The sequence below is a fragment of the Rhinolophus hipposideros genome, assembly GCF_964194185.1.
Source record: "Rhinolophus hipposideros genome assembly, chromosome: 10".
Lineage (NCBI taxonomy): Eukaryota > Metazoa > Chordata > Mammalia > Chiroptera > Rhinolophidae > Rhinolophus > Rhinolophus hipposideros.
Window position 1 is genome coordinate 15,573,839 of NC_138056.1, and position 18,301 is coordinate 15,592,139.

The 18,301-nt window shown below is 44.2% G+C and overlaps 1 protein-coding gene across 1 annotated transcript in view; it reads right to left on the reverse strand.

The window, feature by feature from the left end:
• Positions 1–18,301, reverse strand: part of EXT2 (exostosin glycosyltransferase 2) — a 126,544-nt gene that overhangs the window by 81,861 nt on the left and 26,382 nt on the right. Inside the window, exons 6-7 of the mRNA XM_081062596.1 lie at positions 17,034–17,173; positions 14,182–14,275 (exon numbers count right to left, since the gene is read on the reverse strand). Of these exons, the coding sequence (XP_080918722.1) occupies positions 14,182–14,275; positions 17,034–17,173 (234 nt within the window). The remainder of the gene's footprint in view (positions 1–14,181; positions 14,276–17,033; positions 17,174–18,301) is intronic.

Consider the following 18,301-nt stretch of genomic DNA (forward strand, 5'->3'; position numbering starts at 1 on the left):
ATAAATGCGACATGCGGCAAGTCAGAATAAAAAAGGGTAAAAGAGCTTGAAGGTGGGGAGAATTCTGTGAGTACTTGCAGGGAATGCTCCAACATTATGAGCGCCTGTCCTATGGGAAACAAGTAGGGATCGAGGAGGAAAACGGGATAGCTTGAGTCATGTTTCCTGACATATGACAGACAGCTCCTGAAATAGAAAGCCATAGGTTTCAATTCTCAGGGGTATCACCTTCAAATATGTCAATGTTCTAAGGATGGATCAGTTTTCCCAACTGCTGACATCCTGCTGTGAGGAGAGTTCCCAAGCAAAACACCAGCCTCTGCCTGGGAGCCTTTGAGGTGGCAGGAGCCATGAGGAGTTCAAAGGCAAGGCCGGCCAGTGGCTTGCACCTCTGAGAGCCATAGGGGTGAAAGGTTACTAAAGCAGGAGCCACTGACCAATAAAACCGTGTTTGGTCAAACCTTCTCAGCAAAGTGACTAGAGACTCATGTCTGCTGTCCCCAGTTTTCTGAGTTATCCATGCCTCTGAGTCACACTGTTTGTTTCCTAGGTCAGATCAGGGAGCTTCTCTGGTGATTAGCAGCTGACCAGCTCTGTCTCTGGTCGGTTCCATGGAATAGCTGAAAGGTGGATTGGAAACCTTTAATCAAGATCCGCCATCAAAAATAAATAAATAAGAGCACTGCTTGGGTCAACCTGTTGCAAAGGAATCTGCCTGGGAGGAGATTTCCCATGTTTGCTGTGCTAAAGCCAGGAGAAAGCAAGCATAGTTTGTTTGATTAGGGAAGGCAAATATAAAACAAGCCTCTCTCCAACCAGGCACACTTGAAAGGCCTGCCCCTTTTAATTAAGACAGACACACAAACACACTCTGTGGAGGGACTGCGAGGACAGAACTTGAAGGCTCACTTCACCCCGAAAGCTATCATGCCATGCCCCGTAAGGGCAATGTTCTCTTCTACTCTGCCTCCCATGGAGTAGGATTCCAGAGAAAACTAAGGTGGTTTCTTTGGCAGGTTCTTCACTTTGGGCTGTGGATACTAACTCAGCAGTCAGGTCATGGGAGCCCTTTCCACTGTCCCTATCCACTCCTAGAAGAAGAGAATGTGGGAACAGTGTGCATGCAATGCTGTCTGTCACTGTTCCAACCGACGAGTCACAGGCGTCCTCTACTCGGTGTCTGCTGCTGGAAAGCTCCATCTTCTGATCGTTATGAAGATAAGCTCTCCTGCTGATCCTGAGCAGGAACCCCAATGTACTGTTACCCAAACAGGGACTTTGAACAGAGGGAGAAGCTTGAAATAGCTACACATGCCATGTCACTGGGTTCTCAGCTTGTTCCCCTGCTCCTTCTCACCTGAAGGACGACAGAGGCCTATGAGTAAGAGTAAGGGAAATGCATCATGGCAGGGACTCTCAAGAGAAGGCCATGTCCCCATCCCCCTCCCCAGAAAGCATTTGAGAATTTGAGTGGCAGTGAGAAAGATATCTGAAGTTTCAAAATCCCCATAGGGAATTATGATCCTTTCCTCATCTCACAGTTAAAAACTGCTAAGTATGGTAGCTGATTAAACAGCTGAACTCTGTCTTTTCTATAGTTTCCAATTTTCAAGTTACACCAAAAAGACTTCCAAAGAGTATGCTTGCTGTTATGCCATATGGAAAGTTACCTACAACTTGCGAGGCTGAGATTTGGGGGAATCCTGATTTGTGGTTATTCTAAACTAGAGAATATGGTCAGGTCCACTATTCCCTCCGCACTGCACTGCAATCCTTGAGTATGTTATTCTGACCCTCAGTCTGTCACCAGCTTCTAGGTCTTCTCATTCCCATCAAATGCCAAAATGCCTCACTGCAGAACTCAACCCTCAGTCTGCAGCTCAAAACAGAATCTCCAAGATCTTTCTAAAATACAAACGATACATATAGAAGATCACCAAGACCTGGTCAAACTCACCTGAAAGTTAGAAACACTTCAATACACAGGTACATGACTTCAAATACTCAAATAAAGAAAACACTTGCTCCTTTTAATAAAAGTACTGGAATCTGAAAGGTAACACGTGAACTGCCCTCCTACTAGTAAAGTCCTTAATAAAATGGGAAGTACACATTTACATATAACAAATTAGCCTTTAAGTTACATGAAGAGAGGTAACCGCACTGTCAGAAATGGTTTATATAAAGCGACTTCTGTACCAATCCTGGTCTAATTCAGTATGAGAGCTCTTTAAGTGAAGATAAATGAGTATGTGATTGTTGTCTTACATTCTCAGGAACAGAAGCATGGAATTATAAGATTGTGTTATTATAAAACTGAAAATTATGCCATGCCAAAAATTATGCAATTCCAAATTACCTCAACCTCTGCAATGCTGAGGGAGACAAAATATGTGAAAATACATAATAATCTGGGATAGACGGATGGCTCAGTTGGTTGGAGCGCAAGCTCTGAACAACAGGGTTGCTGGTTCGATTCCCACATGGGCCAGTAGGCTGCATCCTCCACAACTAGACTGAAGACAACAAGCTGCTGCTGAACTTCCAGAGGGACGGCCAGATGGCTCAGTTGGTTAGAGTGCGAGCTCTCAACAAGGTGGCCGGTTCAATTCCCCCAGGGTGGGCTGCGCCCCCTGCAACTAAAGATTGGGAATGGCGACTGGACTTGGAGCTGAGCTGCGCCCTCCACAACTAAGATTGAAGGACGGCTACTTGGAGCTGATGGGCCCTGGAGAAACATACTGTCCCCCAATATTCCCCAATAAAATTTATTTAAAAATTCACACATAATAATCTATATTAATAATACAAGCAGAAAACCAATGGATCAGTTTAACCCTTACTAAAGACTTGAAAACAATGAATTCTTTACCATGTGTATCAACACTTAATAATTTATAAGTTATTGTTTGTAAACAAACCTAGATATTTTTCTAAGTAGGTATATGATGAATTCACAAAACCTGCACAGCGTTTCCTGTAATGAGCAATTATTTCTCAGAAATGCTTCACCAATAGTCCTACCCTGTGGGAAACCAGCCCCAAAGAGTCAGACAATTCTTATACAGGCTGCAAATTAATATTTAACACTTTTATTAGAGAGGTCATTTTCTGAAGCAATGCCCCATACTGGGGACTCATTACGAGGGATTAACCCATGATTGACTTTAGAGACAGCTCTCCACAGAGGACACCGGGACCATTCCTTCTACCCTGACCCCTTCTCTCCACAGAGGACACCGGGACCATTCCTTCTACCCTGACCCCTTCTCTCCACAGAGGACACCGGGACCATTCCTTCTACCCTGACCCCTTCTCTCCACAGAGGACACCGGGACCATTCCTTCTACCCTGACCCCTTCTCTCCACAGAGGACACCGGGACCATTCCTTCTACCCTGACCCCTTCTCTCCACAGAGGACACCGGGACCATTCCTTCTACCCTGACCCCTTCTCTCCACAGAGGACACCGGGACCATTCCTTCTACCCTGACCCCTTCTCTCCACAGAGGACACCGGGACCATTCCTTCTACCCTGACCCCTTCTCTCCACAGAGGACACCGGGACCATTCCTTCTACCCTGACCCCTTCTCTCCACAGAGGACACCGGGACCATTCCTTCTACCCTGACCCCTTCTCTCCACAGAGGACACCGGGACCATTCCTTCTACCCTGACCCCTTCTCTCCACAGAGGACACCGGGACCATTCCTTCTACCCTGACCCCTTGAAAAGGCTGTGTAATGAAGAGTATTCATAATCATATATTTACTGAGAACTTCCAATATACTTGTTATTTGTTAAATGTTTTTAAAAGTTTGTTAAAATTATACCACAAGTAATAGCACCTAGCTCATTAAACTTCTTAACTAATTATAGGATATCGATTTAGTCCCCAGAAATGTATGAAAAAGTAGTTTTATCGCTTTGGAGTTTGGGGCATTTTGTTTTATTGCTCGTTTGGTTTTTATACCTAATTACTCTCCCCACAGGAGCTACATGAGTAATAAAACAAACCAGTTTTTTTTATTGTTTGCTCAATGAAAATCATCAATCCTAGATCAGCAGCTATATAATTTCACTAACTTACTACAAAACTTCCTTGCTTTTGCTTCAACCTCAAGTTAAACGGCTATGTTAAATTGAACACACTTGCAAAAAACTGCTCATGTCCAAAACTATTTGAAAAAAGAAAAATAATCTGTTTGTGCCAAGTGGGTACAGAGCAGTTAAAAATATATATCCATTGGATTTTGCTTATCTCCACTAAGCTCTTCCTAAAAGCTTTAGCTAGGAGAAAAAGAGCAGGCAGATACAAAGTACATTCTGAGGGCATATTCCACCCATCCCAGCCCCTTTGGAAATCAAGGCTGGAAAGGTGGAAGGAGAAGGAGGGTAAGGAGGCACTTTTTGAAACGCTTGGAAAAATTTCATTCTGGTCAAGAGATGCCAGAGATTTTGAAGCTCCCGTCAAGCTGCTGGCCTGGATCCAGGTAATGGTTTTTCCTTCCCCTCAGCTGTCTGCTGCAAGAGTTTTCCAGCAAAGAAAGAAAGGAAAAGTGGTAGGGGAAAAGGGGGAGCAGCTTCCAGTCCATTTCTCTGCAACAGAGAGGGTACAAAGGGCCAAGCATCGCAGGCTGACATTTATAGAGGGCCTGACGTTTCCATGGAGCACTCTGGGAGGACTACCAGGGGTTAGCAACCTGGTCTAAAAGGGACAGCAAAGCAGACTGATGAAAGTTGCTTTAAATTCGATAGCAGTGAGCTGTGGACACAGACACAGCAAGCTGGAGCTGGCAGACATGCGAGCAGAGGTCTAGCCAGTCAGACGGCCTTTTGGAAAAAAATACACTATAAACCTGGCTCTCCTAACTCTTCAGGGCTGCCCAACTTACTTGCTGAAGCTTGAAAGCACAAACTGTCAACAGAGTGGCATTTCTAATCAGGGGATAAAAATAGAAGCCCTTGCAAAGTCCTCCCTTGCCTAACCCTTACTGCCCTGCCCCTACCAACCAAGAGAAACTGATTGGGCCAATGGTGAAGTTCTGGACTTGCACAGGTTAATTACCTTGCTAGTCTTTTACCTCCAAATCATGGCTGCACCACCCCAATCCCTTCTGCCTGGCATTTTTCTTCAATTTTAATATCAGAAGTTTCACACGCCTGCCTGAGCTCCTGGACTCGGCAGAAAGACCCATATAGCTGTCAGCAAACTGATAAGAACTTTAAAATGACTCCGCAGGGCCTCTTTAAAAAGAAGAGCCAAAGAAGCCCATAAAGAAAGAGGGCAGGGGCCACGGAAACCAGCCGCTCACACTGTTTTAACGTGGCATTAAAATGAGCTGCAGATTTATGGCAGTGTTTTAGCCCCTGGCCCAAATCATCTGGGATGAAGCTCTCGTCTCTGCTCTCCAGCGGGATTTCAAATATGGGATGGAGCTGGCTAGAAGGGAATGGGGGAAGGGAGGCAGAGGTAGCAGGAGGAGAAGAGGACAAGGGAAGAAGCAGAGAGCACCAGGAAAATCACATACTAGAACTCACTCTCCGTTCAGTAGGATCTGACCATCAGTGATTTCTAAAAGATATCTGACCGGGCCTCTTGAATTCACATAAAAATTTCCTTTATTTTTAGTTCATATTTAGTAAACTCAGATTTTTCAACTGTTCACCACCCGAATGTCAATTCTGGTTTTAACTTTTCTGTGTAAGTTTATTTTTTAATTTACAAAATGAATAAAATCATGATTTGGCAGAGAACACGTTGGAAGACAGGGGGAAAAAAGACTTAGTATAAAATTTCTTCTCACTGGGAAGGGGAAAAAGTAACAGGACTTTATCCAAATGTGCCAATGAATCTTTTTTTTAAAGGCCAGCTAGAAAACCACTGATTTTAATAAGCCATTCTGATCCTAACAGAAAAACAGAGAGGTGAACCGCCTTCCACGCCAAGATGTAGAAAGTACACCAAAAACCCACAGGAGTAAGTTCTGTTTCCAGTTTCCAAGCCCAGAAGCAAATGCATAATACATCCGTGTCGGTAATTCACTGTGGTTCCCTCAGACCCAGCTCCATGCCAGGAGGCTCCTTCCAATATTCAAACACAGACGCAGGCGGCGCTCCCCGAAATCGCCGCCGGTATGAGGCACGCAGACCCGAATCGCGACGCTTTAAGTAAAATAACTTCAGTGCATCATCCAACTGCTCTATAGGATTATGAGTCCCAGGTCTGAGATAAGAAAATTGAAGCTTGGAAAAGTTGAGTAACTTGCCCACAGTCACAAAGCTGGTGGACAGACGGCACAGCCGAGAATTGGAGTGCAGGTGTCCCCAACTCCAAGAACCGTGTGCTTCCCACTACCAACATTTTTCACTCTTTTAGACGGGGACCCACACGAAGAAACACATAAACGCATTTTATACTGCCACTCACTACACATATACACACATAACTGAAACAAAGACTTCAGGAAATATGTACCCTTACTAGGTAACATACTGATATTTTCCTTTGTATTATATTTTACTTTTAAAAAATAAAATGCCTGTCTTGAACCAGTGATTTAATGTCATGATCAAATAATGAATCATGACCCTCAGTATGGAAAATAGGACAGTAGACAATGCAAAAAACAAAAATCATCAGACTGGGAGCCAGGAGACCTGGGTTCTAGCTAAGCTCAATTCTGGCCCTAACAATTCATTCTCAGGATGACTTAAATTCTAGGGCTTACTTGAGGTTTGTAAAATACGAGGAAAAGGTAGAATAATTTCTAAGGTCCCTTCCAGCACTTTGATTTCTTTTTTCCTAAATCTTCTTAATTTATACTGCTTTCCCCTTTCATCACACATCTTTTCATTACTCTTTACTTGTCCTTTAACATCCTTTCCTTCTTCCTTCCAATTCTCTACAGAGTTCTCTGCTGCTGGTATTCAAAGTCCCCCCACCTTCCATCTACTCCATCTTACCTACTGATTCTTCACAGAAGCCACCCCCCCTCCCCCAGGTCAGTACCCTACCAGAGCATCCTCTCTTCCAATCTGAGACTATCCAGTCCTGAAGACTCCTTTCACCTCCAGTTCCATTCCTGAGCCCGTCTCCCTGCCCCTCCACCATGTCCCCCCACAACAGAACTGACTGCACAGCACTGCTGGCCCTTTAATTTGTTTATTACTGACAGTACTCTCCCCAGCTCCATGAGGACTTTCTTAGAAGTCCAGGTTCCCCTCCACCTTTTAAATCTCCCTCAATATGACTGTATAATACCAGGAACAAAGCAGGTGCTTAATATATATTTATTTGCTTTGCATTATCAAATTAAGGATTCTAATTCTCCTAAATTTAGAAAATATTTAGGTGGGCTGCTCTAGGAAATGTCACAAAAACAAAACTGGTATTACAGTAAGATTAAGTGAGAATTTACAAACTAAGTTTCACATACTCCTCATTTATGCTTGCCATGGACAAGGTATGCCAAGGTTGCCAAGGAAAGCAGCGTTATGGTCCCTCCATCTGGTTGGGAGGATTTAAATCTCAGAAGCTGTACAAAATAACTGCAAATCAGCCCAAACCTTAAAGACAGGAAAATTTATTTACAGGCCCTAGTGCACTATAAATTTAAGACAGTTCTATTAAAATGCTTTTCTTGGCTTCCCATCAGATACTTGGCAAAAGTCTTTTTCCAATAAGGTTCTTAATATTATAGCTGGGGAAAAAAAAGTTAAAACACATAAAACTACTCTTCCTTAAGAGTTCCAATTAAATGAGTCCTTATTTTATCCTGCTTTAAACAATATACACTGGCCGGTCTCCTTTACAATATGGATTTATACATTCAGGAAAACTCAAACACAGAGTATACAGTACTTTTGAAAAAAATTATGAAATTCAAAATATCCCATAAAGTGATTATTACACTCATCCCCAAGGCTCTCCCACTGGCCAAGGAGCCTGGCTCTGTATCAGAACCATGGTTGTCTGTTTCACAGGAAGAACTCCAGGGATCAAGTCAATGTGTTTGGTTTAAGGGTAAGCAATCCAATAGCTTTTTTTTTAGGGCAAGTACGAAAGCAGAGATTGGGAAACACAGCTTGGAGTGGCATGCTGGGAATAGAGAGTGCAGGGAGGAAGAAAGGCAGGGCATACGAGGCATCTTTTACAAGCCCTGAGAGTTCAGTTTACGTACATAAAAAATTTCCAATTTCACAGCCGCAGGAATAAGAATGACAGACATTACAATATCGATCCTGGAAACCAAAAGTGAAACCTCTTCCACAGTCTTCATAATGTATTTCCAGGGATGTGTCCAGTCTAAAATGTCTCAAGTAACCACTCTTTTAAGAAGATCATCCAATAAGTAGTTAGCTTGAATTATTGGGAAGTGCGTCTTGGTTTTTAGCCTCAGTCCAGGCCACACAGAGATTTGAATAAAGTCGTGGGCAGCAAAACAGACTGTGCTTCCTGTCTGTCCCTCACTCACTGTGTGGTCCTGGGAGGGTTTCTTTCGGTCTCTTTACCCTCAGTTTCCTCACATTAAAAAATTCAGCTTCTTCTTCTAACTGCTCATGTCACTACTCTGCTTAAAGACATTGTTTTATAAACTGGTATGTGGTAGGGGTGGGGGGAGTGAGGGAGAAAGGGACACGGGCTGCTCTGTAACTGTCAGAGGACATAAGAGTCAAGCCACAAGCACAGGGGACCCTCAGAGAATACAGGGGGGTCTGGGCTGCTGATGTTTCCAGACGTCTAAGGGTTTACACTTTTAGGGGAATCACCAAACAATTTCTAAAAATGAAAACTTAAACATTTTAGACAGAAAATTTTATAAAATATATTATATAGAAGCCAATATTAAATATATATAAGATACTTACTTACACACACACACACACCCCCTTTACTTAAAGATTCGGGGCATCACCAAGAATAGCAATTTCTGTATTTCCTCCATTTTAAGATGTCCCATTAATAACAGCTTTAGGAGGAAGAAGTAGAAACTATATTCAGTGTTCAAACTGATGGTGAGACTCATTTGGATGTAAGAAATCAAAATATGCAAAACAAACATGTACTTCTTTGAATCGAGGGATTCTGCCTTCTTATAATGATACACCCAGGATATAGGATAAAGTGAAGCCTACAAAGCTGTCTGCTGTACATCTAATGTGCTGAGAGTTCTATTTTTCAAATAGCTTTCCAACTTTCTCCATTCATGCCAGAATGACAGATGAGCCATCTCAGAGACACTCACATGTGGACTTTCTCCCCTTCAAGTTTGTTACTTCTAAACTACTATGGCTATGGAGATGGGGTAATTCAATGTGTTGAGATTATGTATACACAAGATAAAATAAGAGCCTAGTTCAGGGGCTCTCCTCCAGAGGAAGCGCCTGCACGCTGGTGTATACACACACATTTGCTGTTCTGTAGTCTGCTAGACCCAACTATAGTCTGGGTAGGGGAGGGTACCGCAAGCCTGGAGTTTGTTTCCTTAAAGAGAAGCATTCTGTCTTTTTCCTAATCAGCCCATTATATTGTCAAGTACTCCTACGTGGCACAACTAGTTGGTATGCTTGGTAGGGAAATACGATGGCAAACCAAGATGGGCCAGTGCAAGGGACTGAAAAGAAAGTGATACTCTGACTCACCCAAGCGTTAGAGGCCAGAGACAGAAGAGGATGCTGAAAGTTTCTGCCACCTCAAAGGCTCCGAGTCAATTGAGTACAGAGGAGAGTTCAAAGGCAAGGCAGGCTCCTGACTTCCACCTCCCAGTGTGGCTGAGGTCAGAGGTCACTGCTCGTGGAGCCACTGACCAATAAAAGAATGTTTGGAAACTCCACTCAACAGATAAACTGGGGATCCATTTACACCTTTCTCCCTATCCACACAAACATTTCTAACTAGACAGACTGCTGTCTATCCAGTCTTCTAAAATCCTAGATTGCTTTTTCATTGTAATTCAAGGGAGGCTGGAGATATGAGTGATCTGACTATCGTCGCATACTTCTGCCTTCCCTTGTGAGAAAGATGGCTGGTGGGACTTTCCCTCTGTAATGCCCACCACAAATGCTACCCCCCAATAGATGTGTCCCTGTGCCACACCATCTTCCTCCCATGTCAGACCCCTAATGTACTTGGGAAAATCTGCACCATCTTCTCAACTTTCTTTGTGCTTATTATACCCATGTATCTCCAAGATGACCGACAGGCCTTGGGGAGTGAGGATCACAGATTTCTTACTGTCTCCCATCATCTCCCCTGAAAAACAAAACAAAAAACACTTAATTAGGGCTTCACTAAATTAATTAACTAGATCACTGAGCTCATAGGACAATAAAAGGCCGGCTGATAAGTTAGCTTTAGGTAAGATTATCCTACACTAATTGGAGGAACTGGCTTTTAAGTTACCCACAAAAAACCCTGGAAGCCACCCCGTTTGTCCAATGCCGTGAATGTCAGCACGCTCATCGTCGGCCGTCAGGAGCAGATAACAGAAATACAGGTTGTACACACTTTTCTTCAAAAATCTTAGCTGAACTACTCACTTTAGACTTTAGCCCCGTATTTAACTTGATGGCCGCTTCACCACATCTAAGGTCTGGAGGAAAATGGAATTACTTCTTATCAGGCAAAATGTCTTTCTGCCTTGGTGCATGCTAATTCCCAAGTCACACTAAGAACCTGGACCACTGTATACATCGGTCAGATTGTAGCCTTGCTGATCCTCAACTCTGAGCTGCAAAATGTTGCTGCAATGCCTTCATCACCGAGATCCCACCCCACAGTGTTAGGGTGCATTCAGAAACTTTGGCTGTATTCCAACTAAGGAGAGCGAAATCCTTGCTAAGCACTATTGCTTCCTCCTGTGAAAGAACAAGTCTCTAGAGAGCGGCTATGAGGACAAAGTCAGGGTGAAGCAGCAGAGCAGCTCATGGCCTTTGGGATTTCCTGGAAACACGGAACACAGTTGAAACAAAAATGTCACTTAGAAGTGGATGGAGCCCTCTGCTGGCTACAAGTGCCCATGCAGCTCCTTGAGCTAATGTCATTCTGAGCAAGAAAATCACTGTTCCTCAGTCTCAGGTCATGCTGAAGTCACAACCAGGGGCTCTCTGGATCAACTACGGGTGCACAGGTTTTCCCCTAAAAGTTCCTGTCTGTCTTACAAAAAGATCCGAACTTGACCTCCCCGAAGAGAATCCATTAAGGTGTAAAAACTTCCCCGAACCACGTGTATGCTATTCTTTCAGTTACTCTTGTCAAGGCCAGGTTAAATTGATGAATGGTAAACAGAGGGCAGAATGTCCAGCATATTCTGGAAAGGGTCCTACAGAAGAACTCTCTCTAATCTTAGAGAGATGAGACCTTAACTATCAATAGAACAGCGGTTCCCCATCAATGCAATTTTGTCCCATGGGGGACAGACACTTTTGATTGTCACAACTTGGGAGGAGGGTATGCTCCTGGCATCTAGTAGCTGAACCTAGTCATCCTTCATACCTGTCTGGAATGACTTCAACCAAATGATCTCACCTCTAGCTGAGATCAGTCCAGTCTAGAAAGCTGGGGTTGGGAGAAGAAAAGAGGTCATTTTTAGAACACAGAATACTCAGAGAAAAGGGAGCAAGACTAAATGGGGCATTGCAGCGAAGCGCTTTAGAAGGTTTGAAAGTAGCACAGAGAGAAGGGGCATCAGAAAGCAGACAAGAGATTCAGAAAGGGAAGCAGGAAAGTGCCAAGACGAACTTTCTTTTGTAAGTTGACATCATGTAGGGTACTCACCCCAGAGGAGGTAACTGGCCCTCGTGACTAGAGGTGTTCAGGAGAAGAAGAGATGACTATTTAATTATTAATGTTGTCAAGGAGAGGAATGCTCTTGTTAAGGACAAGCGTTTCAAAGAGTTTTCAAACAGCAAGATGAAAAATGAGAGATGATCTAGCCAACCTCCTCATTTCAGAAATGAGGAAATGAAAGCCCGGGGAGCTTTGGCAACTTGTCATGGTCGTACAATTAATAGGGACGGAGCCAGGGCTCAAACCCAAGTCTTTTGACTCCAAGTATGTCTCTCTGAACCCAAGTAACCTAAAAGAACACTGTTTTAAATGGCCTTTCTTCATCCCTTCTCAACGGCTCTACGATTCTGAGCCTGCCACTGGAAATGACCAGCCAAGCTCGTCTCACCTGTGGCTCCCAAGCCATGCTCCTGTAAGCTAGCCAAAGGTGCTCTGCTCCAAAACCAAATGATTCTCTCTCACAACATGAAGGTGGAGGGGTTCTTTCGCCTTGTTTTTTTTTTTTAAGACTAGAGTCTAGTAAGAGGTGGTATCTGATTTAGCAGCCGATTCTCTATGTAGTTATGTCAATATATCACGATGCCGGAAAAGGAAACACAAAGAGCACAGACACCAGGACTCTTCCAGGAGCGTTTTCTTCTGCCTGAGTGGTAAGAACCACAAGATTCTAGAGATCTCTTGACTGATTTTCTAATTCACTAAAACTCTCATGAGGTCAGCAGTTAAGGAACAACTGAGAAGCCCAGAAACTGAAAACAAACATGAGTATGCTATGAAAAAACTATAGGGAGACGAAAGTCAACCTGTGATGGGTTTTCAAATCCAAATGCCCAAATGTCTTACAGACGAGGTTCCTGAGGTCCAGAGAAGGCAAGTTCCTGGCCAAGTTCCTGGCACAGAGTTAGTAACGGGCCGAGCTGGCACTCCACACAGGCAGCCTGAGAAGAACCTACAGACTTCATCACTGTGTGCTGTGGTCATCTCTTGGATTGACGACGCTCAGTACTCTAATAAACTGGGTGGCTGAACACATTCGCTAACTTGCACTCTCTCCTAAAATCCGAAAATGGCATGGGAAATTTTTAAAAATTAAGGCACGATCGCTCTAAAGAGAATGGGAGACAAGATAACAGCAACAAAATGTGGAAGCTGAATAGCAGGAGACGAAGTGCAGGCCGACTCTACAGGCCCCGGAGAGCTGTATCCTAAATCGGCTGAGAAAAACCTGAGTTCCACTGCACAACCCCAAGTGAGGAAAGGCGGGGCTAAAGGCGGGGCTAACGGCGCGAAATATATTTAAGAAGCAGTGAGAAGCCCAGATCCCCTCCCCATTCCACACAGCCAGGTGACCACCCTGCCCTCACCTGGACAGAGGCCTGAGATGTGCTCTCTGGACGAGGTTCTATACAGGCTCTCCGCCTGAGGGTGGGGTGCCAAACCGAAATCGGGATGTGTGGGACACTTACATACGCAATGCTGAGAACTCTCCAAACCTGTCTCCTGCTGATCTCCCACACAGACAATTTTGATAAAAATGAAAACTTTTAATTTTTCATTAGTTTCAGGCATACAGAACAACATACATAGTAGTGATCAGTTACATAACTCACACCGTGATCACCCCGACGAGTCTACTACCCCCCAGCACTACAGTTATTAGAACATTACTATGTTCCTCATGCTGCACTCCAGATCCCCGTGACTATTTGTTCATTATAGTTGACATTCAATATTAAAATAAAAACTTTTAAGCCCACTACCAATATCAGGATAGTCTTTTTCATTTTTTTTAAAACTTGCTTGACATTTAAGCCCAACTAAATTTCTTTCAGGAGAAGGAAATGGAAGCAGGACTAAACGGGACACCCAGTGGAGTGCGTTGGTCGACAGCAGCCCAGGGAAAGGACCGTCAGAAGGTGGAAGAGAAAACCGGGAAGGGGGGCCGGAGCATGGAAGTGTTCCAGGGGAGAGGAGGCCATCGGAACTGGGAACGCAGGCCAGCTTGTACAACAACATTCTCAAGGTCAACCGCTACTCGGAAGCATCAACCTGAAATGTCCCAGCTTCCGTGGCTGGCTTCGTCACTAGAACGATCACCTGCTTAGTGAAAACCACCGTCCAAAGAGGCTGAGCTTTGCGTCCTTAGCACACTACTATGGCATGACCTTAAAACCTCAGAAGTGTTTTTAAATCTCTGATCATTATTATATCAAACCTTATTTGACCAACTCACCTAACACTGTTCTCCTCTTTTCTGTTTGGTTGGTTGATAGTGGATGAAATGAACCCCACTCACGCATTCAGCTGCTGTCGCTCTGTATGTAAGCGGTCAAGGCCACCCTTTCCTATCACCCTGGTCACCTCCCCGACAGGGCTGCCTGGCCTCTTACCTGTCTCTGCATTTCTTCAATCTGTCTTTGGGGGATACTCTGCAGTATACTGTACACATCTGCCATCTTTTCTTCTGGCACAACCACAGATGCTCTAGAGACAATGGCAGAACAATTTATGTAAGTACAGCCCTTTTCACGAAGCGCTTCTGAATACACTGCTTGTTTCATTCTCACAAGCAGGAACAACAATACCCAAAACCTCCTCCAGCCACAAGGCCCTTCTGGTGAGCAGTGCCTCTTCCTTCTCCCTTCCTCGTGGCCGACCATTTCCTCACCTCCCACTCACTACTGCATTCATCTTTGTCCTCCCTCCACTCCACCAGTGTGCTCCAGCCACACGCACCCCTTCAGTCAGGCGAACACACCAGGCTCTGCCCAGCGCACGGCCTCTGTGTGAAGTCCCTCCGACCTGGTCCACTCTTCTTCACTCTCCACTGCCCGCTCCAAGGGAACAATGACTTTTCTCCTTTAGCTCCACTGCATACCTAAATCCATTCATTTACTCAGCATGTACTATTTATGGAGCCCCTGTTAGGCATGAGGGCCTGGTAATACGACAGTGAGCAAAACAGACACGGAAGGCCTGAGTATGAGAGAGCCACGAGAACACCTGAGATTAAAGAGAATTCCAGGCAGAAGGACTAACCAGGGAAAGGCCCTGAGGAAGTAGCTTGTCAGCAATATTGCAGCAACAGTAAAGAGGCCAGTGTGGCAGGCAAACAGTAAAGAAGATGGAGAATACCAGGAAAAGAAGAGAAACAGGGGAGGGAGGGTCACAGCAAAGCATATAGGGCTTTCCAGGCCGCTGGAAGGACTTAGGCTCTTACTGAGACAGAAAGCCACTGGAAGGTTTTAGGCAAAGCATGGTGTGATCTGATTATGTTCCAACGCGATCACTCTGCCTAAAGTGTTAGAACAAACTACAGACGGCAAGACCAGGCGCAGGGAGAACAGCTGGAGGCCATCGCAAAAGCCAAGCAAGAGAGGCTTATGAGGGAGGAACTGATGAAAGTGACGAGAGAAGAGAGCCGGCAGGATCTGCTAACAGATTAGATATGGCGGGGAAGGAAAGAGAGGACGCAACAATGACTTCCCCTTTATGGCATTTAGGAGAGTTCAGTAATTCTATTTGTATAAATTAATTTACTAAAATCTGAAACCCCCTCCCCACACTAGACTTGTCCATTGAGATGGAAACCATGCTGGGTTCCACTCACCAGCATATCCTGAGCACCTGGTACACTGCTTAGCACACACAGTTAGCACTTAATAAATATTTGTTACATAAATAAATGATTTCGACTGTACAGATGGGAAAACTGAAGCTCAAAAAAGATGCAATGATTTGCCAAGATCACAAAGCTAGCCAGTAATAGAGGTGGTTATCTGAACCCAGGCCTTCTGATGAAATCCAGAGCCTTTCTACCACCTATCCATAATTACAACTACCCAGGCAGACGTAGCTTCTCTGTCATTTCAGACTCAGCTCAGGGCCACTGCCTCTGTGAAGCCACACTGCCACAAAGGCATGTCTCCTGCTCACTCACTCTTCTCCGCATACCACACCCAGCCCGTGCTGAGTCTCACCCCAGTATTTGGTAATTGCTGGTATACTTGTCTATCTTCCACCACTAGACTATGAGCTTCTTGCAGGCAAGGTTTGACCTTGATCATCTTTGCATCCCAATACCTAACACAGTACCTGGCAAATAAAGGGCACTCAAAAAATGTTTGCCTGGATATGGAAATGACTGGAAGTGGCTCATCAGTTCTCTAAGCTATAATAAAGAACTGCACATCCTCTTCTTTCAGGCTCCCTCTTCTGTTCCGGGCTTCTAGCGCCCCCTGTGCATGCATGTTACAGCACTTATCATACGATATTATGATTGTTGGTTTGTCTTCCTCACTAGAGTCTAGCCTCCTTAAGAGCAGAGACTGTATTATTCACAGTAATTATTTCCAATAAATGTGACATGAATGAATACACCTCTGAATGTTCAAGTATCTGTGGTGACCAGATTTGGATAGAAATATCAAAAAAGTTGGGAGAGGAGAAAGCAATTCAGCATTTAAGATCAAGTCAAGCCTGAGAAGTATATACACAAGGAGTTAATTTTCAATAGTTTTTAACCTCCAAAGTCCTATGGAAATGAAAGCACAGGAGACTTTCGGACTATTCTTTTCACTACAGCACTGACAGCCATCACCGAGCAGAACCTGCATGTGGCCCTGTGCGCACTACGAATGTTCCTAAGGTTGCATACAAGTCTGAGACACTCCACCCCCAGCTAGGCGCATTACGCAAATTCAGTCCTGACTCCAGAGCAGTGGTTCTCAACTGTGGCTACACACCACACCTGGGGAGCTTTAAAATTCAGCATTCCTGAAGATAAGGCCCAGGTATTTTTTTAAGTTCTCCAGGTGAGTATATCTGTAGTCTGTAGGAACCACAGTGCTCGGCCAAGGGTTGGTAAATGTTTTCTGTCCAGGGCCAGGTAATATATATATTTTAGGCTTTGTGGGCCGCATAATCTGTGGCAACTATTAACCTCTGCCACTGTAGCACAAAAATAGCGCTAGACGATATGTAAATTTAAGGGTGTGGCTGTGCTTCAATAAAACTTTATTTACAAAAACCAGCAATCTGCCATATTTAGCCTCTAGGCCTCAGTGTGCCAACCTCTTCTCTAGGCCAGTGGATACACAAAACAGTCTAAAGGAGTAGTTCTCAAACTTAGGTATGCATTACCGTTACTGGGGGGGCGGGGGGGGCGGGGGAGGAGAAGGACTTTTAAAATCTAATACATGCAGAACCATTAGTGTAAAGTTTATTAGAGGGTAACACCAACCTCTTCCAGTCAAGAACTTCAGAGAAAGGCAAAATATAAGAGTCTGCGATGACAACTGGGACGCAGCCAGCCCGTAATACGTCACTCAGTACCGCTTGGCCCAGCCGCGCTCCACGAACGACCACACAGAAAGTAGCTTCCTGCAGGAACACAAGCAGATGTTGGGGATTACAAGCCAGTTTCATTGATCCGCTGACTGATCCTGCAGACCATGAAGTTCTCCCAGGGGCCAAAGCCAAGCAGTACTGAGGCATCCTGACACAAAAATGTTAAGAGATAACAGCTTCACACCAGTAAAACTTGACAAGCTTAACTGGTTGCAGTGTTTTACGTTTCCACTCTTCAGTGTTACTTCACTGCCTCTACTGTTGGCATTCTGAAAATGTTCAACACCCACGCCCGAGTCTTCCTATGAACACTCAACAATATGACTTCCCACAGACTGGGTTCTTTCAGGCCTAGTGTACTACGTAAATACACCGTGGAACAGTGGCTGAACGTCATACTGCAACCTACTTTATTACAGAATTATTTTGTCTGGGCATTATCGGGTTCTCTAGAGGACCCCCCAAAGGGAAGGTATCAAATCTCATTTCATCTTTCTATTCCCCAGGTATCTAGCAGTGTGCTCTGAGTACAGAAGATATTCATTTCATGAATCCAATGCCTTTGAAAACACATTAAGACAGATGTATTCTATTTAGAAAGAATAAATCGAACAAAAAGCAAAATCTGAAAAGATTTCTTCCCCATTCACTCCCTCAATGTGGGGAATACTTAGGAAAATAAGAGATATATAGGAGAAAAAAACAGTTGCAACAGGTAAACCAACATAAGAAACGGCCCTATCTCTAACACTCAATTTCTCCCAATTTGCCTCTTCAGGAGAGTAAAGATTAAAAAAAAAAAAAAAAAAAGACACCACTTCATCTTTAAAGCTAGAGAAAAGGAGAGTTCAGAAATAAATATAAAGCAACTCAATATGCCCAGCTCCTCTGGGGATAAATGTGAAAAGTATCGAGAGTCACAGGAGAGACTCGGTCATGGTGCCCGGTGGTGCAGGTGGACAGCCCAAGCTTCCCTGAAGAATCGGCATCCAGATGTGGACACTCATGCTGATAACCAATCTTCCTGTCTAGACAAAGGTTACTATAAATACTCCTGTTCACATCACCACTGTTATCAGTCAGACATTCCAGAGGAGATGCAGTACTTTTTGAGAGAAAGTATTTTAACAATCTCAGCATGGGCCAGTTCTCCTTTTAAAT